This window comes from Stegodyphus dumicola, chromosome 9 (assembly GCF_044657685.1).
Source record: "Stegodyphus dumicola isolate Sdum_Otavi_A_Nest chromosome 9, ASM4465768v1".
Classification (NCBI taxonomy): Eukaryota; Metazoa; Arthropoda; class Arachnida; order Araneae; family Eresidae; genus Stegodyphus; species Stegodyphus dumicola.
In genome coordinates, this window is record NC_140776.1 from 132,658,216 (window position 1) to 132,684,534 (window position 26,319).

The 26,319-nt window shown below is 33.3% G+C and overlaps 1 protein-coding gene and 1 long non-coding RNA gene across 2 annotated transcripts in view; one reads left to right on the forward strand and one right to left on the reverse strand.

Annotated features, from left to right (window-relative positions):
- Nucleotides 1–26,319, forward strand: part of LOC118202951 (nose resistant to fluoxetine protein 6-like) — a 186,466-nt gene that overhangs the window by 114,838 nt on the left and 45,309 nt on the right. The window contains exon 4 of the mRNA XM_085824132.1: nucleotides 24,721–24,808. Coding sequence (XP_085680258.1) covers nucleotides 24,721–24,808 — 88 coding nt within the window. The remainder of the gene's footprint in view (nucleotides 1–24,720; nucleotides 24,809–26,319) is intronic.
- The window catches only part of LOC146995490 (uncharacterized), a 378,021-nt gene that overhangs the window by 40,588 nt on the left and 311,114 nt on the right, over nucleotides 1–26,319 (reverse strand). The window lies entirely within an intron of this gene.

A 26,319-nucleotide genomic window follows, 5' to 3' on the forward strand; every position in this document is an offset into this window, starting at 1 on the left:
GCCCTTCCTGGGATTCAGACTCTGGATCTTCCGATTGCTAGCGGACGCACTCCCATTCACTTCACAAAGGCACGCGGTAAGGAAAATACTTACAACTGTAATGTGTCTTTTCAAAAGTGACGTGAACTCTCACAAATCATGTATAAGGTAAAAATGAATTATTCATATGATATTGTAACTTATACTTAACTTTCATTGCTAAGCCCTAAGTATGACATTAAACAATCAATTAAAAAAATATGAAATGCTTCACATTTTAACTGTCATCCAAAAAAGCTTTTTAAAAGTTTAATATGGTTTACCAGCAAACATTATTTATAAATATGGTCCAGGTAGAATATCGAAACATTTTATAGGACACTAGATGAGTAGGCATTTAGACTAATATAGAAATGTCATACATCTTCCGTATACTGAAAAGTAAAAAAATATATAACGTAATTCTATAAAAATATTTAATGCTTTAAATAAGATATATTATGAATTAAATGTATTTTTTTCAATAAATCTGATAAAAAAGTAAAATAATAGTACTAATAATATTCTTAAAAACTGCGTCTATCTCTTTTAATTACTTTGTTTGTTAATTAATAACAGACAAATTAAATTTGAAAGCTAAATAATTCACATTTTGCCGAATGACAGCAGATTCGAACGAAAAATTAAACAACACATTTTCAGTGGATGATATTTAAAATGCATCAATGCATTCGTGTTTCCAGACTAAAAGCACTTTTGAGCTGACAAAACAACAAATGTACTAGAATTTAATTAAAAGAACCTCACAAGATTCTTAAATTTTATGAGAAGGAAGAGATTTTGGTAGGGAGAGAATGCATTATCGAGAAATGGTGAAAAAATTTTGAAAGCATGTATCATTTCATTTTCTTTTTATTTCCTTGTACAAAGTAAAAAGGAAGTATTGTAATAGTGAAGAGTTTCAGGCAGCACATTTCGACGAAAATATCCAATTCGACCGCTATCGAATGCAATTTAACGATGTTTTTGCCTGATATCTGTACGTAAGGACAGAATAAGAGACTATTTCCTTTTAAAAAAATTATAAAACTGCTTTAAAATGAATTCTGAAGAGACGTTTTCGTGGTGTCTGTACGTACGTACGAACGAACGTACGTCTCGCATAACTCAAACACGAGTAGCCTCAGAACCTTAAAATTTTGTATATAGGACTGCTATAACATGTAGATGTGCACTTTGATAGATATTTTGGTTATAATCGGCCTCTCCAAAGGTATATAAATATATGTATATATATATCCACTCTATTACCCGGCTTAGTAAGCTCAGTTTCTTTACTCTTATATGTTTGTAAATTGTGCATTTTATGCTTTAAAAATGATTGAATTATGTTGTTTATATCTTCCGGTTACGGTGTTTATGCCTTAGGACATCTGCAAGCAGTAATTGTAGAATTATCAACAATTTAAAAGCTGTTTAAGTGCGGTTAAGCCTAATTTTTAAATACACGGCGGACATATTTGTTTACATTTGAAACAGCAGAATAGTAGATTTGTTGCCAATCTAGAGAGACTAAGCTTCGCAACAACAAAGATAACGCCTTAATTTATTATTGCGAATTAAATCATGCTTAATCCGTTCTCTAATTTTTTCGAGGAAATAAGTGTTCAAGATTTACTTCGTAATTTTTAGTATAGATATTTAGAGTTTTTATGTATTTTTGCCTTGTCGCGAAATGAGAACTGAATTAATTGAATGAGAAATACTGAATCGTCTGTGAAAAACTGTTTCTTTTTGTTTTGTTTGCTTAATTTCTTAGATTATTCATCGGTCTAGGTTTATTATAGTATTTGAATAGAACATTGGCAACGATTAAATAATTCTTCAAATGATATAAGTTTTGTGCATTCTGAGTTATAATATGAACTCCTACAATTTTTGCCAAAAGACGGCGCCGCGCTTACTTCTCTTCTAGAGACTCTGCACGAGGTGCAAAAAGTACATTCCATCTTACTGGATTCAAATCATCATTAAAGATACCCTATTTATAATATATTGGTAAAGGCCGCACTAGGCCGATTGCGTCTTAATTGCGTTACGACATAGACATAGACATAGTTATAATATGAACGAAATATAACGCTGTTAAGTAAACCTAGCGTCGCTATGGTAAAAAGTTTCGCTATGGTAAAAAAAAATATAGGGATTTTTAAGGAGTGCATTTATTCTATTATGGTTTATGCGCTATCGACAAAGTACATTTAATTCAATCCAATAAGTTTAAATGAAATGCAAGAAAAAATGCGTATAATTTAATATTCCCTAGAAGGAAGTTATGTGGTGTCCCATCAGATTTTTTTTTATCTAACTGTTCTTATAAATCTTGCAAAATACCTGGCAAGATCTGCATGATCATAATAACGAATAATACTACTATGCAGTATGCACGAGGAAAGCAGATTCCCTAATCAGTTTGCAATCATCGTCATAAATAATGCATAGAGTTTATTTGCAGAAAGGTCATATTTAATTTATGTTATTGTTACGAATTTGGTATTTAAAAAGCTAATGTTAGTTTAATTATAAATTAAATGGTTTTATTTCTCGCGCAGTGCAGCGCGTGACGAATATTAAAAGAAAGCTAAGCCGGAAAATTAAAAATACAAGAGCGCGTGCATTAAATAAATAAATATCTCTTTTTGATTTCGAGACAGTACTGGAAAATTCTAGCGCGTGATTTTAAAAGCTTATAAAAGGAGGAAAACATCTCAGTTCGTAGTAGTTGCTTAGTTTGTTGTTGTTTAGAAAACTGCTGTTGTTGATTATAGCGAATTCGCGGATTAGCGTTCTTTAGCTATTTTGAATTACGTTCTATTGTACATTTGAGTAGTTAAAAGATAACTGCTGTGAGATATTGTGATACTGCATGATAATTTGAGAAAATTTAAGCATTTCTGTTGTGATAATAATAAATTTTTGTTCATTTTTCATCGGACTTGTGCATTCATTTCATAACGAACCTGTACGCACGCAACAATTTTTGGTGTCAGGAGCGGGGTTTGAATGCCAATAACAAGAGCGATGGAAGAGCAATTAAGGCATTTAATATCAGCCTTTGCCTCATTTAAAGAAGAAATGAAATTGCTAGGAATCCGTTAAGGAAGAAATGAAATTGGGCCAGGAATCCGTTAAGGACGAAATGAAAGCCGTTCAAGCTGGTCAAGAAGAAATGAAAAGAGAAATTACCTGCATAATAGAAAATAAATTTGAAGCTATGGAAGGCAGAATTGACACAGTTGAATGGGAAGACCTCCTGGCAGGTGTATAAGACACAATTTTCTATCGTGGCGGATGCGAATGGATGGGATTCCCAAACTAAGGCCTGTCATCTCGCCGCTTCGCTGAGAGCAGACGCAGCGGATATCCTGCAGACGCTTCCTGAAAACCAAAGACTTGACTTCGAAGCTCTATCCGGCGCATTGGAGCTGCGCTTTGGCGAGGAATGTTTAAAAGACTACAGCAGGCTTCAATTAAAATCCCGTCAACAGAAGCCCACCGAATCACTCCAGGAACTCGCCACGGATGTTGAAAGGCTGTCCCACCTCTCCTTTACGGAGTGCCCGACAGAAACAAGGGAAATCCTGTCCCTGCAATATTTCATCGATGGCATCCGGGACCCTGAAATACAGAAAGCACTGCGAATGGCAGATGGGAAGGACATAAAAAGCGCTCTGTTCTACGCCGTAAAAGTCGAGGCAGCCCAGCAAGCAACTCGTAGAGATAGCCACCCAGTCAGAGCTGTGCGAGTCCACGAGCCAGTGGATCAATTGATGGCTCGTTTAGATGATTTATCCAGACAAGTCGATGCTTTGATACGGAGTAGCAGTGAGAACAAAGTAGCTGTAAGGTGTTGGAGATGTGGTAGTGAAGGTCACCTAAGACGGAATTGCAGAACACCCCAGGGTACGGAATATAAAGCAGATGATTTTACCAGACAAGTCAGTGGCTTGAGACGGAACAGAAGTGAAAAGAAACTAGTTCTAAAGTGCTGGAACTGCGGAGTTGAAGGCCACATACGAAGAAACTGCAGAACGCCCCGAGGTACGGAAAATAAGACCATTTCCCAGCAACCACGCAGTAAACAAATTAATGACCATATCGAGGAACGGAGGTTGCCAGATAATGAAAAACCTTGTTTTAAAGCGCTTAAAATTTATACAGTGAGTGGCAACAGTAACGGACTGTCCATTAATGGGAATATCGATGAAGTTCCTTGCAATATGATCATTGACACAGGAGCTAATGTTACCATCATTAGGAAAGATTTAGCTGAACGCTCTGTTGTACGCCATGAAGTTCGAGGCAGCCCAGCAAGCAACTAGTAGAGATCGCTACCCAGTTAGAGCTGTGCGAGTCCATGAGCCAGTGGACCAATTGATGGCTCGTTTAGATGATTTATCCAGACAAGTCGATGCTTTGATACGGAGTAGCAGTGAGAACAAAATGGCTGTAAGATGTTGGAGATGTGGTTCTGAAGGTCACCTACGACGGCATTGCAGAACACCCCAGGGCACGGATAATGAAACGGATGAGTTGACAAGACCAGTGAATGCTTTAAGACGGAATAGTGGTGAAACAAAACCGACCCTAAAGTGCTGGAATTGCGGAGTTGAAGGCCACCTACAAAGGAACTGCAGAACTCCCCAGAGCACGGAAAATAAGGCATACGATTTAAACAGACAATTAAATGCCACGGGAAGGAAAAGGACTGACAAGAAACCAAAGTGCTGGAACTGTGGAGCTGAAGGCCACGTACGAAAGAATTGCAGAACACCCCAGGGTACGAAAATTGAGACAATTTCTGAGCAACGACGCAGGAAACAAATTAATGACCATATCAAGGAACGGAGGTTGCTAGATAATGAAAAACCCTGTTTTAAAGCGCTTACGATCTCTATAGTGAGTGGCAACAATAACGGACTGTCCATCAATGGGAATATCGATGGAGTTCCTTGCAATATGATCATTGACACAGGAGCTAATGTTACCATCATTAGGAAAGATTTAGCTGAACAGTTTAAAGATAAACTTATTTGGACGCCATCCTGTGTTACCCTTCAGACTGCGTCTGGTGATAAGATCGACATAGCTGGGAAGTTAAAAAAATCACATTTGGAAGTGCCGCCTACCATCACACGGCATATGTGGCGGATATTACAGATCCATGCGCACTCGGATTGGACTTTTTAAGGAAATACAATTTTTCCTTAGACTTGAAAAACAACAAACTGCTTTCAGGATCTGAAGACATGACTATCCATCCTAAGAAGGGATCCTCACCTGGAAATGCCGACGCTTTGTCCGAAAGAACCAGCTCGAGAAACAGCCGAAATCATGCTAGGGTCGAAAAGAAACACCAGACTACCAGATATTCTCCATCTCAGAAGCTCTTCGGTCGAGACCTTCGTCTGCCTTGTGACCGCCTGTTTGATCGCCGTACGGATGCTCCTTCATCGCCTGAGGAACACATCCAAGATGCCCAGGCCCGGTTTGAGAGGATGCATCGTTCTGCACGAAAGCGAGTCAACTTGGCGACGGAGAAAATGAAGACCAGATGCGACACAAGAGCTACTAGACAGAGATCCAACAAAGGAGACAAGGTGTGGTTGTGGAACACGATTCAACGAAAAGGACTGAGTCCTAAATTACAGTCACCTTCAGATGGTCCATATACAGTGCTGAACACGAATCACGTCGAGGTTCGGATCCGTGAATCTTCGAACTCTTACGACAGGTTAGCACATTACTATGGCCATAGTACGTAATGTAAATAATTGTAAATAGTATCAGATCATGGTCCTTTTTGTTTTTTTTAAATGTGTATTTGATTTGATTTGTATTAAGTATTTGATTTGCATTTAGTATTTGATTTCTATTTAGTATTTGTTTTGTATTTAGTATTTGATAGCATTTGATTTGTTTAAGTTAGTTATTGCATTTATTGTTCATGTTGTTTGATATTGTAATGTAATGTTTATGCCACAGTTGTAAGTTTAGCTTCCTGTCCAGGGATTGTACTGCCCGGGACGTGCAGTCCTTGGGAAGGGGGCAGTGTTACGAATTTGGTATTTAAAAAGCTAATGTTAGTTTAATTATAAATTAAATGGTTTTATTTCTCGCGCAGTGCAGCGCGTGACGAATATTAAAAGAAAGCTAAGCCGGAAAATTAAAAATACAAGAGCGCGTGCATTAAATAAATAAATATCTCTTTTTGATTTCGAGACAGTACTGGAAAATTCTAGCGCGTGATTTTAAAAGCTAATAAAAGGAGGAAAACATCTCAGTTCGTAGTAGTTGCTTAGTTTGTTGTTGTTTAGAAAACTGCTGTTGTTGATTATAGCGAATTCGCGGATTAGCGTTCTTTAGCTGTTTTGAATTACGTTCTATTGTACATTTGAGTAGTTAAAAGATAACTACTGTGAGATATTGTGATACTGCATGATAATTTGAGAAAATTTAAGCATTTCTGTTGTGATAATAATAAATTTTTGTTCATTTTTCATCGGACTTGTGCATTCATTTCATAACGAACCCGTACGCACGCAACATTATTATAGAAATAAGATAAAAACATAAAGTGCTAGAAATCAGTGTTCTTATATTACTTTGGTGGTTATTAGTTTCGCATCACTTCCTCATTGAAGACTAGTGCAAAAAATATTAATAATTCGAGCACATTAACTGCCCTCAAAAGAAATAAAATCAAACTATTTCCCCAGTTATGATACCTATTTTGCCATCAAGAGTGAAGTTTGTGCTTCGAAATATGAAAAAAAAAAAAAAAAGAACGCATGGTTTAAAAAAGAACAGCTTTAGCAAAATTTGTTAGAATCTGTTATTAAAATCTGTGGTACGTTATTTTAATATTTAAAATATTTTCCATTATTAATAATGAAATTTCTAAGTTAATCCAGCTTTATTTATGCTTAAAAATATATAATTAATTTTAAAATGCCTACTCTTGTTATTATAATCCTACAATTAGGTAATTCTATAAACTGAGCTCAAGTGTTTCCAGCAAATATTTTCGGAAGAATTATTAAATATGTTTTAAAGCTATGATGTTTAAGCAATTTATGATTACAAATGTTTCGATTGCATTTCATTCCTTGTAGATCAATATTTTCTTTTACTTTTCTCTGTGCTTCGCATTCTACGAAATATGAAATATTTAATTAATATTCGGTGGGTAATAATCCAGGTGTAGGGTGAAGGGTGTGAAACAAGAAAGAGAGCGCCTGTTTATTATTTAATGCCCTAGGGTGCTTTTGCAGTGTTTTTGTTTACATTACTCTTGTATTTCAATAGAGCCAACGTGAAATACAAGGTTAACGTATTGTTGCGAATTTTGTGTTTAAATAGCTATATTAAGTATAATTATAATTAAAATTGTTGTATTTCCCCGTGCAACGCAGCGCGAAACAAATATTGACAGAAAGCTATGTCGGAAAAGTAAAACTAGAGGAGCACGTGCGTTTAACATTGAATAAATGAATATCTAGGTGATTTGTATGAAATTGAATAAATACAGCTGTGTTAACTGTAAGCGTAATTACATCCTCTTATTACTTTCCAAAAATCTCGAGACGCAGACATTACTAAAAATTTCTTGTTACCGCTTGAAAGCTATAAAAAGCCAGATAGAGAACATCACAGATCAGTTGTTTAGTTAGTTGCTTAGTTATTGTATTAGTTCCGCGTGAACTGAGATAAATCGGACTAGCTTTCTCTCTAAATGCACATCTGAAACGTTCTATTTAACGTTTTCGGTAGTTTGAAGTATAACTACTGATTATTACTGTGTGATACTGTGAACATTTGTACGAATATCTGTGAGGAAAATTTCTGAGTTCTAATATTTTTCTTTTGATAAGAACAAATTTTATTAACCTATTATCGGACTTGTACATTCAGTCTATTACGGACCTGTACTCACGCAACACCTTTTGGTGTCAGAAGTGGGATTGAATGTCAGTGACAAGAGCAATGGAGGGATAATTATGACAGTTAGTGGCAGCGTCCGCTGCGTTTAAAGACGACATGAGAGCTGTTAAATAAGAAATTAATTCAGGACAAGAAAAGACGGAAACTGGCCAAGAATCAGATGGAAGCTGGTTAAGAATCAATTACAGCAGAGATGAAAGCCATTCAAGAGAAGATTGAAGCAGGCCACGAAGAAAGGAAAACAGAAATTACCTGCATAATAGAAAAAGATTTTGAGGCTATGGAAAAGAGAACAGACATGGTTGAAAATAAAATTGTACAAATGTTTCTTCTGTCAAAAACAAATAAAAGAGAAAGTTTCTGCCGTGGAACAAGAAATCGATTAGAGAGTTTCTTCTGTGAAAGAACGAATAGAAGAGGAAGTCTCTGCCACGGAACAACAAACTGATGACAGGGTTTCTGCGGTGGCCAAAAAAGTTGATACCTTAAATAAATTTGTAGCGGCGGCAAGGAGCAATTTTGATGGGTTTAAAGTTTTACCCATGCTCTGCTCGTCTTTCTCTGAAGCTATCCGCATATGATGAGAAGACCTCTTAGTACAGAGGCACAAGTTTCATAGGCACAGAGGCATATGAGGTACAATTTTATATAGTGACCGACACGAATGGGTGAGTTTCCCAAGCTAAGGCCTGTAATCTCGCCGCTTCTCTGAGACCAGATGCAGCGGATATCCTTCAGAGTCTTCCCGAAGACCAAAGGCTAGATTTCGAAGCTCTATTCGGTGCGTTGGAATAGCGCTTTAGGGAGAAATGTTTAAAAGACTACAGTAGGTTTCAATTAAAATCCTGTTAGCAGAAGCCCTTGCAAACACTTCAGAAGATCGCCACGGCTATTGAAAGGCTGTCTCATCTCGCCTTTTCGGAGTGCCCGACCGAAACAAGAGAATTTCTGTCCCTGCAGTACATCATCGACATCATCCAGGATCCTGAAATACAGAAAGCCGTACGAATGGCAGATGTCAAGGATTTAAAACGCGTTCTGATGAACGCCATGAAATTTGAGGCAGCTCAGTAAGCAACTCCTAGAGACCACCACGCAATCAGAGCTGCTCAAGTCCACGAGCCAGTGGATCAAGTGATGTCTCCTTTAGATGATTTGTACAAAGTCAATGCTTTGATACGGAATTGGAGTGAGCACAAATTGACTCACTCCAAATGATAGAAGTGTGGTAATGAAGGCTACATACGACAGAATTGCAGAACATTCCAGGACACGGAACAAACCCTAAAGTGCTGGCTGGAACTGTGGTGTTGAAGGCCATATACGGAGGAATTGCAGAACGCATCAGGGCGCGGAAAATAACACCATTCCGCAACAAGGAAGCAAGAAACATATTAGTGCCTATCTTACGGAGCAGAGTTTGAATGGTAATGAGAAACTCTATTTTAAAGCTCTCAAGATTTTTGAAGTGAGTGGCAACATTAATGGTCTATTCATCAGTGGGCAAATCGATGGAGTTACTTGCAATATAGCCATCGACACAGGAGCCAATGTTACCATCATTCGGAAAAATTTAGCTCAACAATTTAAAGATGAACTTATTTGGACGTCATCCTGCGTTACCCTTCAGACTGCGTCCGGTGCTAAAATCGATATTGATAGAAAATTAAACATTATTGCCGCTTACCATCAGAGGGCATATGTGGCAGAGATTACAGATCCTTGTATTTTCGGATTGGACTTTCTAAGGAAATACAACTTTTCCCTGCACTTTAAAAATAACAAACTGCATTAAGCTTCTGAGGACATAGCTATACATTATCAGAAGGGATCTCGAAGTGGAAATGCCGACGCCTTGTATAAAAGACCCTGCTCAGAAAGCTGCCATTATTGTTCCAGGATCGAAACGAAATACGAACTGCTCAATCCCGTCGCACGACAAATTACAACATCAACATCGGCTGATCGAGACCCTTGGATTGACGATGAAGTCAGGAAAGACCAGCTGGAATATTACCTAACATTTCAATCTATAATCCTAAAAAGTTAACCAGAAGCCTTTTTTCTTTATTTTGCTGAGAGATATTTCAGAAACTTTCGAGATGTCTACGAAAGAGAAAGTAGATTATTGTTTTTCAAAAACTTGTTTAGTTGAGTTTTCTTAATAGTATTTTGTGAGGAGAATAAGAGTAAAATTAGAATTATTGTATACTATCACATATCAGTTACATATTTATTTTTAGATAAAAAAAAAACTAAATTCTGGCAAGTATCTAAGCGATAATTTTGTATTTCTTACTCAAGATCATTAAAACGAAGTACATATTCACTTAAAAGTAAAGAAATACTTTTCTTCTGATTCTCCTGTATCTTTAATTTAGATTAACTACAAAGCTCTAGTTCTTAAAATCGATATCTGAATACAACTAGCCTTCCTGCTAGTGATGACTAGCCTTCCTGCTAGTGATAACTAGCCTTCCTGCTTGATAAAAACAATCACATAAAGACTTCTTTTCATTGTCGTTTAGACTTGAAGAAACCATGACAGAGGCCTTCGTGTCATAACTTTAGAGGAAAAAATTAGTTCTTTATAAATATTAAAGATTTGCTCCTAAAAACTACTGTTAAGCAACCATTGGGTGGTATTTCTGAATGGTATCTGTTAAAAGGATTAATTAATTTTCCCATCAGAACAAGGAAAGACAATTGTCATTTACTGTCATTCATATTTCAGAATCGTTTCTTTAGAACTCAAACACTGTCAAATGCGTAATATAATCAAAGAGAAATAAGTACAGAAAACAAGGAAAACGAAGTTAAAACCTTGTAGGCATAGAAAAATGAAGATAAAGAAGCCACGTGCCGTAAAAATAAAATCAGAAAAATAAGTTTTCATGGTACAATTTGTTTTTCAGAGTACGTGACGGTAACAAGAATATTATGCATTAAGATCGTATCACTAAGAAATCTGAAATTATGGTCTATTATTTTTAAAATCTCGCTGTTAACTATGTTTCCACTCAGCCTTCACATGAAACTTTAATTTCAGTATGAAAAAATCTTAGTACGTTATTTTTTCAATCAATTTAGCATACGCAAACGAAAAATGAAATTACAGACACTCTCTATTACCATTTTGATTCGTTAATCAAATGTGCGCTTTTATATTCATCCTATTTTTTCGCTTCTTTAAGTAAACATAATTTTAAAGCCAGGCAACCAAAAATTAATTTTGTAAAATTTCGAGTTAAAGTATTAGAATAAAAAGTTTTATGGGTTTCAGTGCCTACTAGAATACCACTAAAGACTTCTAGAAAAAGAATCTGTTTAAAATTTAATTTGCGTTTGTTTACTATGAAATAGAAAAACGTAAGTAATTAACATTTTAGGAGTTCTGTTCTATATAGTAATAAATAAAATACAGACATATCAACTAAATGATAACACAATAATAACAACTAAACTGAAATCGAATCTTTAAAAAAGGTTTGCTTTCCATCATAGGTATGGGTGCCAGGAGTTCCATTGCGTAGCTTTCCTATTTTTTGCGTTACATTACATTATACTACCAGTGCATTATTGAACTATGTGAACAGCAAATTTCTGTTAGCTGGTTTCTCGATAAAAACTTTTAATTTAGCTTTCAATCTGCAACATACAAAACGCGCCGCCTAACTGGGAAAGTGGTTAGCGACACTGACTGCTATACCGACGAGCCCGGGTTTGAATCTCGGAGAAGGCATCGATGTTTGTAAATGTTGAGTGTCTGTATATAAATATATTTACAAATGTCATATCCTCAGCCATCCAAAGTAATCTTTTGTAACACTAACCCTTGTTACATAAAACTGCTATACAAAATTCAGTTCATGGCATTCATTTGCGTATAATACGGAATTAAAATGTGATATTGATTTCATAATACGAAACTGAAATTCCATTGGCTTTACTACAAATTGCATGTAATGAGGAACTAAAATTTAAAATTTCATTTGCAAATTTTCAGTAACGCAATTTTAAACGATGAAATTTTGTCTACTGTCGTATCAGTTAACAACACGATAGGCGATGATTTCAAATGTTTTATGAGGCAGTTTAAGAAGAGTAAAATTTTATAAGGTAGTCAATGCGCGCATAAAGTTGGGATGAATCTTAAAAGTTTTGAATCTCTTGAATATTCCACATTCTTTTCATAATATTATTAATAAGATGAAAAATCTTTTACTTAATATTAAAAGCTTAAAGAAGCACACGTTAATAAGAAGGAAAATTATTCGGTTCGCTTTCTTATTCACTTGCGTTTACGTGAAAATTTATTTAAAATGAATCTTTGGATAATTGTAGTATTTTTTCCTACAATCTCATTCATACAGTAGAAATGGTACATTCTAATTTGAAATTCAAGTTATGGAACGTGAACCTCATTTTAATACTAATTTTATATTAGAAATCTAGGTATTTCAAATTACAAGCATTCCCAAACTTCTTAATAGCTCGAAATGAATAAACTACCTTAAAAAAGGTTATCTAGATTAAGAGTCATCTATATTCAGACAGATATCTTCATATCATAAACAAGTGTCAAAATCTCGGCTTAAGACAGAAAAAGACCCATAAATGATCTTTGAAATCTGTGAACTGTCGGGCTAGTTAGTTTAAAGATTGATAATGTTCCCATTTCTGGGCTAAGAAAGTAATCGTAATTCAAATTTACCAACATTTCTGTTATTTAATTTACTTTTTAATAAGTACGGAAACGATATTTGCGTTAGGGATGATTGTTTGAATTTTCAATTTCTGTAACCTTTCAAAATATTTGAAATTCGAATCCGCGGATTTTCGGGTTTCGAATATTTCGAATTGCAGCCTTAACTGTAAAACTTTTAATCCACAAATTTTGGCAAGACTAATACTATCATTAACATCAAGAAACAGCAGAAATTCTAATTAGAAAAAAGAACTCGGTTTTTTCACAATCATAGAATTGGAAATTTGATTTAAAAAGAATCAGGAAAATAATTATATAATTTGAAATTTTATTGAAATATACATTCTTAAATTTGCCTTTCATCAAATGCACATCTGAAATTAAGATTTATTTAGGTATTAAGTGGCTTATCCTTATTACTATAATTAAAGCATTACCTTCTTATCCCTTATTATTATGGAAAGGATTTCGAGAGATTCCAGAACGTTTTAGAATTAGAATTCTAGACAATACATATCCGTCATAACTCTCTAGTTTTTTTTTTCCTTTTGCTGTTGTTTTGCCGTAAAATGCTTTAATCCATGAAAATGTAATTCAATGATCATCTGATGTACAGGTTGTTTATAATTAAAGTTGCCCTATTTAGACTTTCACTATAAATCCCGTTCTCAGAGATTTATTTCATTATTATTTATTGGTGTTGTATGGACCATGGGGAAAAGAAAACTACAATAAACATTAATAGTTCAAATATCGACCTCTAGGTGAGAAAAGGGCTCCTGAAGAACAGGAAACACAAAACTTTATTTAATTAGAGCATTTGTGCAATGTGCATTACATTTCCGTCAATCACATTTTCAAAACGCGCTCTAGCGCGTTCAACAGTCGCAGGAAATGTTTCTCAATCAATTGAAACATATCCTTGCTTTCAGTTGAAGAATAGTCCGTATACTCCCTCTACAGACACGATCTTTCAAGAATCCCCCCAGCCAGAAGTCAAGTTGATCCAAGTCCGGAGCAAGAGGAGGCCAGATATTTGGAAAACTTCACAAAATTACCCGATCATCTCTAAAGTGGGCACCAAATACTGCCTTCACTAATCTGATAATGTGACTTGGTGTAACATTTTGCATGGAAGCAGTTCTCATTCTTGTAAATGTTCTAAAATTCTAAATGTTCTAAATTCTTGTAAGGCAGGAATGACTTGCAGAAACTGACATTCGTGATGGACTATCTTTGACAGCCTTGAGGAGTGTTCTTTTCAAAGAAAAAGGGACCGAAATGAAATCAGTACCGTATACAGTAATGTAATCAGGATGCAGAGGAAGTTCATGCAAAACATTAGGACTTACAGTACGCAATATGCGACAGCTTTGAACATTAACTTCTCTGTCTAAAGTAAAATGTGACTTATCCGACCTTAAAATGTTTCATGGCAGCAACGTCATTGTAAACGGTTATTCTGGCCAAAAGAAGGCTACCAAAATCAAAGCTTTTCTTCGGGTCACCAAGATGCAGCTCTTACAGAAATTGGATCTTGTACGGATACCATTTTACAATGGATCATAGAACCTTTTGTACTGTTGTCCAAGTAAGAGATAAAAAATTTAAACATGAACGTGAAAGGGCAGTAATTTTGAATTTCTACAATTTATTCTAATACAGTTTATTCTAAACTACAATTTCCAGAAGAAAGTTCCAAACATTGTATTACTAGTGCGAACTTTCTCTTGATTGCTTAAGTGTTGCTAGCTGTTAGAAATATTTTCTAAACAAAAATCATACAAGAAGTACAAATGTATATTTTTCATTTAAGAAATCTTTCTATGCTGTCTTTATAACAATATCAGAATCAATGTAGTAAAGCGTAGCAACAACAAGAGCAGCAGCTACAGGAACAATGTAGCAGGCCACTACAATGACATCGATTGCTTCGCAAGCAAAAGAACAAGTAAAATAAAAACTTACTTTTAAATTGAGAAATTAAAACTCTTCCCCCTCCTTAAAAATATAGAATTTTAATTTATATCTCTGTATGTAGCTTTCACATTATTTGTACATTTTTGTGTGCATATGAAGAAGAGCGGCAAATTCAGGGACCGCTCGAAGCATCAAAAGTTCTAGTTAGGCCACTGGGTATAGGATGGTTATTCTTTCATTGACGGCTACTTAAAACTCTTGGGAAAATGCTATACTTTTAGTGTCTTATATTAATTCAGAATTTTATTTATTCAGGATTCCAAGTATAGCATTTTTACTTAATTAAGATAAAAATTTTCTGAAAGATGTCGCTCAGATTGAACTTCAGTTTATATCTTCTAAAATTTTATGACTTCAGTTAATTTATTTTTAATTAAAAAACCTGTGACAAAAATATTGTAAAAATAAACATATTACAATTATATTACAAGATATTTTATCCTAAGATCATGATTTTTCTATAAAATTACTACCAATTTAATTTTGGATTTTGATATCAAGATTTGTGTCTTTTCTTTCATTTATTTTCACATACAATTAAAGGAGTTATTTTTTACGCCCTCTGCTTATGCCCAGAGTTTTCCAATCTTACAACATGAATTCTGTTAAGGAATCTATTGTTTCGCATTTTTAAAGTTAAATGAATGTCATAGAAATTCGTGCAATGGATACAAGCGTTAAATATGAGTAACATTTAATGTTTTAGGAATTGATTCCCTACCAAACTAATGATGCTAAAAACTGATTTGAATTGGATCTAACAGTGCAGTAGCAATCTGAAAAAAGTACAATTGTAAAGCTGGAATCTGAATGTCGTGCTTTGTCGCAGCATAGAGATGATAGACTAAAAGCCACATGTTAGTTCCCCTTCATATAACTGTTCTCTTTTATAATAGAGGAGGGGGGGGTTGCCTGCACTTTTATGCACACTGATGACAGTTTGCCAAAGCATAATCATTCACTAAGGCGATATATATATATATATATATATATATGCTGATTTTACATATATGTGATGTACCAGCTTTAGTCGTAGCTTAAATTATCAGACGATAAGTTTAAAAAAACAGGATCCATTTATTATTATTCAGGAGAAATAGCAGTTACAAAATCAGATATCCAGAGTAAATAAAAAAGAACTACTAATAACTTTTTGTATGAAGTTTACTGCATCGTGACATTTAAGAAAAAGCCCCCGATATTCCTTTGCGAGTCCTTTTATAGCCTTTGGAAAGGCGGAGCTTCCAAGAAATGACGTCAGCCAATCCAGTTCGCTTTAAATATTTCCAGAACATTCTATAACTGTACGTGTAGAAAAGGCAGGAAAAACAACTTGACCACGGGGCTGTGGAATTAATTCTACGTACTTTCAAATAAGAGATCGTCGCCATTAAAAATAAAAAGAACATACAGTTAGAATTCTAAGTGTATTCTTGACTATGGAATTTTATTATTACATATATATATGCTGATTTTACTCACATATATATATATATATATATATATATATATATATATATGTGTGTGTATAAGTATAAATTAGAATTGAAAATAGTAATTCATCCTTTTAATTTGGGAATTTAGCCTGTGTATTCTGAAAATAATAACAACCGTTTCTGGATTGCGCCATTTCTAAATCAATTCAAATATGTAACGCTAATGACGTAGCTAATTCGGAACTTAACTTGAAATATTGAGACCCGCAACCATTCTCATAAGCTAGCATAGTGGATAACTGAGTAGTTTGCTTCTACCTCTGTTCTAGCTTGAAGCTTTTCTTGACGCTTGATGCTTTTTTCCCTATCGCAACGTAATCTAAAATGTAACTATTCTGAAACAGGCACGATTCGTGTGCCTAGTTAATTGTTGTCGCAAAATGTTCGAATACAATAAAAGAAATATGATTTAAATCTGCTATGACTGCACTTATTACATCTATATGACTCCCGAGTTTCTTCATCATTCCGGATTTACTATGTGTGCTTCAACATTTATTTCCGTCATTTCCAAATCTTTACATATACGAGTATATAGCTGTCAACACATTTACGAAGATCGATTTTCTCTCACCTTTACTCCGCAATACCAATATACAGATGTTTAAATTTTCTGTTATGATTTATAAAGCAAACGAAAATTCCTTCTTGCACATTAATGGCCTGTTCCATCGATGTTAGCACCTTATGAAGGTGATATCATATAAGTTAAAAATTGATTTTCGTAAAGGTGCTGGGACACTATTGAGAAAGCTTTTACTGCCCGAGCTATTTAATAACGGTTCCATTGTTATGGCGAAAAATAGTTCTCCTACTCTAACAAGTGTACCTGTTAGAGTGCAGGCTTTTCTGTAAACATGTAGCCGCTATCTGAACTCGTGGCTTCTCCACACAAACAGGTGTCTTTGTAGAGACCATTCGATTTGGAACAGAAAACTCTAGAAAGAGAATTTCTCCATTATCCTCGCCGGTATCCAAACCATAGATAATCTAGTTAATAGGTGAATATGTTAACTGCTTAAATTACAAATCGCTCACGGGGAGGTAGAAATGAGGAAATAATTCGTCGTAACTTTACCGCTGGATTATTAACCTTTCTTAAAATAATTTCCTCTTCTTGATGTATGAAGTTATTGTTCCCTTGACCTTGAATTTAATCTTGATCTAATCAAATATTACAAATCCAAAATTCTCTTCATATGCCTTCTCGACTTGCTAATTTGTTGTGTTTCTCAATCCTTTCCAAATATTTTATGTATCAGAGATTGCGGTATAGATGACGGTTTTGATTCAGGACTCCTATTTGCTTACGCAACTGCATTTATAAAACTATGAGATTTATTCAGGTACACTTGGAATTGCATTGTATCCGGATAATTTTGAAATTGGAAATGAGCTCGGATAATTTTGCAACAAGTTTTGGAAACAGCTTAAAATTTACATTACGATTAATGTTGCTTCCTTATACGAATGAATTTCGTAATGTTTATAATTCAGTTTTTCTCCACCTGTTCATTTTTATATGAGTTTTCGTTGAAATAACAAAACTATCGATGCGTTAATTTATATAACAATTCGAGATTGACATAACAGAGGATACTTTCCTATGCTATTCAACGAAAAATTAGATTTTTCAACCAGGGTAATTTACCAAAGCATTTAATTATAAAATGAAATTTACTCGCTTTACAATCGTCCTGTACTGGGTAAACGGCCTTCATTATTAAAATGTCCAGTGACTTTATTAATTACACATACCCTTATGAATTTTACATTTAAACTTTTCGAACATTTTACACCTCGAAGGAGATTATTTTCATTTAATATAAAAATCTTCTTCTAGCAATATTGACGCGTGAGAAGAATAGGAAGCGTTTAGAAGCAGCCTTTAGCAAATAATACTGCTGCGCGAAATACCATTTTATTAACAACTATTGACGTGATCTCGTGCACAGCGGATTATTCAGAACGTTACCATTCGGAACAGCATATGATTTTTAATCTAAGTTTCAAATTTAATCATTTTGTTATCGATTAAGAAAAAAAAATATTAATTTAAAGTCAATTCCTACTTAGGTCAACAAAGAAAAATTTTAGTTTAGTTACTTTTTATTAACATTATTAACATTTTTTAGTTTCTAATTTATGAAGCTGATGGTGGTCAATAATTTCTCCTTCTATCCATCTCTTGTAATGCTTCATTATTGCAAGGAACCTTTCCAGTGAGTATCGACAGTCCAGTTCTTCAATTAATATTCTATTTAATGATTTCAGACGTCTCAAAGCGACATATGCTTGCCCTGCTGCTGTTACATTTTAAACATATATTATTATACGTTACCATAGATATATGGGGAGAATTTTTGCTACATTATGGGACATTACATCCTCTTCATCCAACTATAAAACTACAATTCTTTAATTCCATACACTTTTATAAAAATCTTTAGAACTCTATCTTACTATTGCCACTTATTTTTGTTAAATATTACAATCCCATTAATCAGTCATGTGCTACTATTTATAAGCTGTTATAAAATTAGTTTTTACCCCACGTGAGAATTCCTAACAAACGGTCATTATTTGTAAGTCTTAATAACAGCATATCTTTAGTTCCGATAAACAGGAATAAAAAAGTAGGAATTGACTTTAATATGTGAAAAAAACTGTATTAACATCAAGTGTCATCGACTACAAGTTTCAAAAAATGCATTTGAACTTGAGTGGATGAATAAAAAGTATTTTATTAACGATTGAAAATTTGAACAAGATATAGGAAGAGTGAGAGCTAATAGTAGGAATTTAAAAAGAAATAAAAGCAAACTTAATAGTTTTAAATACTTTTTTTACTTTTATCAATGCATGTAATTTATATAAAAATAGATTTAATTTTAAATATAACCTTTCATAAAAATATAATAATTTTTATGAACATTCAATACCGTTTAATTAACAAAACACGACTGTTAAGTCATGTTATATAACCGCGCCAGAATCTTTGCTTTACGTTTTTATCCCATTTTACATTATTTAAAAATAATTTTTATCGTAAACTCATTTTGGATGTGCTAGATTATAATCTGCCTAATGGACTGAAATTAATTCGGCTTACAATTTTTTTTAATTCTACTTGAGTGTGTAATTAGAAGTGAATGTCCGGAATAAATACTTAAGATAATAAATTTGAAGTTAGCATTTTTTTCATGATCCTCTCTGGGTTTCCCAGAACCGAACCTATGTATTTTTTTACGCCTGAAGCAAGGAGGTAGACATGGACCTGTAACTAAAATCAAATTAACTATATCTCTATAATGTTACGTTCAACAGAATTAACTATACTAAATCTTAACATAATTCGTACAATGTTTATAATCATAACTTCACGCATTCATAAACATTATACGTAATAATTATGAAAACCTTAAAAGTTCTTTCTGAGAAATAGCAAACAACACTAAAATAATATATAAGCGTGTTTCATTAATGTTCAAGCTATTATTTTATAATTTAACTTTTTTTTTATTTAACGAAAAAACTCGATAGTATTTTCAAGAGTCTAACTGATTATTTAATTTATATGGCGTATAGAAAATGGTAATATTTGACAGATTTTTGGACCAAATAAAATTTTGCATAATTTGAGTTTTTTAATTTTTAAACTCTTATGAATCTTTCACCCTACCACTAGCAGTTGGCAACGTTAAAAATGTTTTCATTGATTCAGATATGATTGAATTTCTTTAAATATTTAAGGAATTTCAAATATATCTGTATTGCTGAATTATCCTTAAAAGATTTAAGTTTGCTTTATAGACGAGATTTACTGAAACAACGTGGTCTTTATAACTAGGTACTTCTTATGGAATATACGGAGCAAATTTTCGTTTGGATAATTAAATGTTAAATTAGAATTTAGTCCTTTTTAAAGTATCCTTTTTAAAGTACCTAAGCGTCTTCCCTTCTCGTAGGCTGATAGAACCCATTTGATTTGACATACTCAACCCAACCTAATCTAAACTAACCTAACATTTAAAGGGCCTAAATTAAATGACTTTAATATCTCACCATTTGCAAACTGGAAATTGGAAGCTCTTTCGTATGATTTTTGATACAGTAAACTCTTACCGAACTCTGACTTTCTGAATGCGATTTTGCGTTTATGTCTTTTTTTAATTCCCTCCTTTTAATTCGCCCAAAGTGAAACTATTTGTTACGCGTTGGGATGGTCCTGGCTTGAAATTTCGCTGATTAAGTAAGTTAAACATTGCTTAGAACAGCAAAACCTCAGCTTTAAATTTCTACTGAAGCCCTGACAGCACTGCATCTAAATGTAGAGTTTTTATATTCCTTCCACCGAACACAATTTCTTAATCCAACCAATGGGTCAAGGAACCAAAACAACGTTCAAAGCTTATTATGTAACGCGTGCTTACATCTCTGCAAATAAAGCACTAAAAGAAGAAAAGCGCAGTATAATGGTATTTTTGGAAGCAATTCAACGCGAGACACTTCATAGAAATAATTAAATTCGCATCGGAACAAATGAATTCACCAAAAATGAACACTTACTGGCATCAGCGTTGGGCAGAAGTTGTCAACAATGAAAAAAAATTTTCATCGATTGAAAGTGAAGCCAAAGAAATCATACAAATGGGAAAAGAAATGGGTGGCGAAGAATTTTCAGATATGGAAGAAGAAGAAATCCAAGAATTAGTCAAGAATGACGATTGTGAAATGACAAAGAAAACATTGGATGATTTTACAACATTAGCAGACGATAAAAGCAGCACAAATGGAGAAGATAACGAGCCTTTAACGTACAAGAAGTTAAACAAATTATTAATATAGGCACAGGAGTCTGATTTTGTAATGCAGATTTACCCAAATGAAGAAAGAAGAGAATACTTTATGAAGGGTACTGAAAATCTTTACACGTTTTACTGCGAAGCATTTAATGAGTTGCATCAGACGCTGTCCCAAGCAAAAATATCAGCTCTTTAAACAGAAACATTGTATAATGCTGCTACTTATTAAGCGGTAACAGTAGTCTATGCAATTAACATTTGAATCATTTTCCTTTTAATTGCAACGATATTTATGTTTGTATTAATTATCACATTTTCTTAATCTGAACGATACCCAATTGGCTTTTTTCTTAGAAACTTAACTTTGTGGAACTGGATTTTGCAGCATGCGCAAGGCATTAATGACGTAACCCCCCCCCCGCATTCGGAAAGGGTTTACTGTATCTTCAATTTAGTTATGAGATTAAAATAACAAACATTTCTTTCATTTCTACCATGAAAATATATTTTTCTGAAACATTAAGTTTTTATCAGTGAGTTTTGACAGTCTCCTTTCTTAACTATTCTTTTTAACTTCTATTCATACACTGCATGCATATATATATATATATATATATGTACTTTAAAGCAACACTTTCTCTTTTCTGAAAAACATTTTTCTCTCATTTTCGGTGGGAAAAGAGATAATCCTTCTGTTATATTTGATTGTTTAATTCAGTTTGGCAAACGGAAAAGAGCTTTTTGCCTAAAAGATAGCATAATATTTCATTTTACAAAGCCATAAATAAAATTTTAATCTGATTTTCTTAAAGAAACTGTCACGTTCAGCATATTATAAAGGCTCGTCATTTGATGTCTTTTATAAGTTTGAAATCTATATAAACATAAAATGATAATAGTGAAGCTAACGAATGAAATAAGAGGTAAAGAAAATAATTCTCGTAAAAATGTTGCGTTAGTTAAAATACTAAATCTAAGAAGATCTGGTTTCTTAGAGTCTAAGAAACCAGAACATCTGAATCTCGAAACGGTCCAATCCCAAAGCAGCGCTGATTTTGGGTCTTTTCATATAAACTATATGTAGCCTGTAAATGAATTTTAAATATTTTTTCAAACATTAAAAAAAAACTTAACAAAATAATTTTTTTATTTGAACAGAATGGATTACGCATGAAAAATCATCCATTTTAGACTTGAGTTATGCCTTTACGATACTTAGAACACCTTGTAAAATGTCATGTCGCAGAAATAAATGATAAGCGAATATGAGCATGCAAAAGAAGCTTATTTGTGACTAAAACTCATAGAAATCCAGTCTTCATTTATTAACCTCAAAATGCTATTAGTCTCGAAAGCACGATTATGCGCTCATTCATTTTGAATGTCCACTGTAAATGCATTGTTTCACTTCTCATTTAAGATTGTTGCCATTCGAGGAAAGATAAATTATCTTTCAGATTTAATCTTTTTGTTATTTATTAACAAACTAAGTAGTTTAAGGACGATAGCTGCAGTTCTAAATAATATTTTTTCTTGTAGTTTCTATTTGGAATGATTTAAATAAAAAAGCATTTAATTCATCATATGTGTCATTAAAACATTAAATACTTCTATAGAATACACATACGCACAGGAATACTTAGAATATGCATAAATATGTTTATAGAATATTAATCATATTTGTTATGGAATAGGAAATATTTTTATGGAATAATTAAATTTTAGAGAAGACATGTTTTTTTACTTTTCAAATATACTGATCATATATATATATAAATCTGTCATGTAAGTTTAAATATGTAAAAATGTAGACCAACATGGCATGCATACATGTCATGCATATACATGCGTAGACACTTTTGTTTAAACATCACGCTGAAAACGATGTTTGGAGGATTTACAGCAAGAATCAGCGTAATATTTATAAATTTGAGATACTCTAGCAGTAGTGTAGCATAAATTTACAAACTTATGCTACAGTGCCCCAAATTTATAAATATTACACTAATTCTTGCTTAAATTGCAGATTACGCTGATTCTTACTTCTTTCACTCCTCCAGTATTGCATATACATATTATTCTAAATGTATAAATTTATATAGTACAAAACGTTTCGCTATTCCACCTAGCCCATTTGTATTAAAAAACTCTACTGATAAATCATATTAAACTTTAAAACAGCCCCTTCAGGCGAGCATCAAAATCTGAACCCTTTGAGATTGTTTCCTTTTTTACTTCCTTGTACGAAGTAAAAAGAAAGTATTGTAATCGCGAAAGTTTCAGGCAGCATATTTCAACGAAAATATCCATTTTGACCGCTATCGAATGCAATTTAACGATGTTTTTAAGTGATATCTGCACGTAAGGACAGAATAAAAGACTCTTTTCCTTCAAAAAAATTATAAAACTGCTTTAAAATTAATTCTGAAGAGAATTTTTCGTGGCGACTGTACGAACGTATGTACGTACGTACGTTCGTGCGTACGTACGTATCTCGCATAACTCAAAAACGAGTAGCCTCAGAACGTTGAAATTTTGTATATAGGACTGCTATAACATGTAGATGTGCACCTCGTATTTTGGTTGCAATCGGCCGCACGAAACGTATATAAATATATTTAAATATATATATATCCACTCTGTTACCCGGCTCAGTGATCTCAGTTTCTTTACTCTTATATGTTTGTAAATTGTACATTTTTTGCTTTAAAAATGATTGAATTATGTTGTTTTTATCGTCCGGTTAAGGTTTTTATGCCTTTAGTAAATATGTTTGCAATATTTTTAGAATTATCAACAATTTTAAAGTTGTTTAATTTCCGCTAAGCCTGTTTTTAATGGCGGCCACTGATGTTTACATTTGAAACAGGAGACTAGTGGATTTGTTGCCAATCTAGAGAAACTTAGCTTCGCAACAACAAAGATAACGCGTTCATTTATTATTGCCAATTAAATCATGCTTAATTCTTTTTGGAATTTTTTCGAGGAAATAAGTGTTTGAGATTTACTTCGTAATTTTTAATATAGATATTTTGCGTTTTTATGTATTTTTGCCTTCTCGCGAAGCGAGAATTGAATTAATTCAATGAGAAATACTCAATCGTCTGTGAAAAACTGTTTTTTTTTTTTTTTTTTTTTTTTTTTGTTTTGTTTGCTTAATTTCTTTTATACATCATTCTAGCTTTATTAAAGTATTTGAATAGAACATGTGGCAACGATTAGATAATTCTATTCTTTAAATGATATAAATTTTGTGCATTATGAGTTATAATATGAACGAAATATATACGTTAACTGTTATATAATTATTGGATTATATAAGAGTTAACTTAGTTTCCGTTATATAATTACTACATAAGTTAGCTGTTATATAATTATTAATACTGTTAAGTGAATCTGGCGTCAGAGTGTCGCTATGGTGAACAAATACTAGAGTGAATTTTAAAGAATGCATTTATTCTATTGTGGTTTATGCGCTGTCGGCGAAGTAGATTTAATTCAATCCAATAAGTTTAAATGAAATGCAAGAAAAAATGCATATAATTTAATATTCCAATACAAGGAAGTCATGTGGTGTACGCATCAGATTTTTTATTGTCATTATTAGGACTACTATTATTATTTCTTAAAATACTTCTACTTTTTAACTCACGATTGAGTAGTGATTTCCAGCATTCTGCTAATTAAAACATGTACTGTTCATGCTGTAGCATATTGTAAAGTAACATCTGTTTGTTCTCTTTTTTAGTTGCAAAGCAACTGGGATTTCCACTCAAAGTACTCCATTGCCAAGAAAAGAAAAAGTTAGAATTCACATTAGAGCAAACAATAATTATGTAAGTTAGGCTATGTATATATAATATATTGTGAATATATGTAATATAATATGTAACAGAATGTATACATATGTGTGTGTATACACATACAAAATGTAATGGAAGTCTTATTATGTAAAATGCCTTTTCTACATAGTGGCATTAAATATTATAATAGAGTTGAGGATTCTGGAGTAGAAATATTAATGCCAGTAAGCAAGTGAAGTAATTTTGCATATAGGTCTTATAATTTAATCTCCTTTTATATCTTCATGAAACTAACTGGAGATATAAACTTAAGCCCTGTTACATAGCATCACCTGGTGTAATGGTGCAATCAATGTAGAGAGGCTAAATCCAACTGAGAGGTCTGAATAAAGCTGCCATTAGGTTTATGCTGAAGTAGAGTTACAGAGATTCTTCTTTTGGCATGCATTAAGAAACAAGTTGAAAAGAAATCGGTATACGGCAGATCTCATCAAAGCAGCTCTAACAACGTTTGACTGTAAACAAAATGCAAAAATTAATTAAATCATTCGTTATGCTGGAAGTACTTTTGAATTCTTTTGATGAGACAAAATTTAATTTATTCAATTCTTAAAAAATATATTAAATGAATTCAGAAAGCAAATTTCCATAGGATTGTAACTAGAAAGGAAACAAAATTAGATAGAAACATTTATTGAATAGATACAGTAGCTCTAGATCTACTTTCGACGTATTCACCACCGGAATGAGACATTTGTTATGATGTGGGATCAACTTTTGTGTTCCGTTGCTGTGCTCTCTCTTCTGGGATCAAAATCAATTTGTTTTATCCACCTGCACAACTTCGTCGTTTTGAAAATGCTTACTGGATAAGAGTTTCTTTAGATGCAGAAAAAGATGAAAATACCTGAGCGCGAAATCAGTATTAGATGAATGGTGATCAAAAATCCTCCAGCAGAAGATATGTATTTCTCATCCCAATACACTCGTCATCGTAAATGTCTTGATGATCTTCGGAAAATTGCTTGCGTTAATGGCACCCCAGCTTCACTCTCATGATATAAGACCCACAGATATGATACAATTGAAAATAAAATGCCTACCGACTTTCATTATAAAAGAAATCTCACTCGTAGCAGGGACAAAAATAAGGGCCGACATTTTAAGCTTCTATAATTACGATAAAGTGAAAGCTGTTGCATAAGACAGATACATCCTAAAATTTACAGCCATATACATTTGCCTTTCTGAATGCATGGCCTGCCATGTTTTGTGAATGGGAGAAATTAATTTTCTGAATGCTCCTCATAATAATGGCTTTAAGAATGTCACCATTTAATTATTTTGCACTATGTCAATTGCTTTTATATACACCTGTCCGAGAGGCAGATAAAATATGTATCTAAATTCCCTTACCAAAACAACGTAAACTATTAAGGAGCATGAATACATAAGAAGCATAGCAAAATAGACTTGAAATAGTTAAGTACCGGAAGAAAAGCTTTTATATTTGTTATTAAGTTTTTGTTACGATGTTTTTCAAT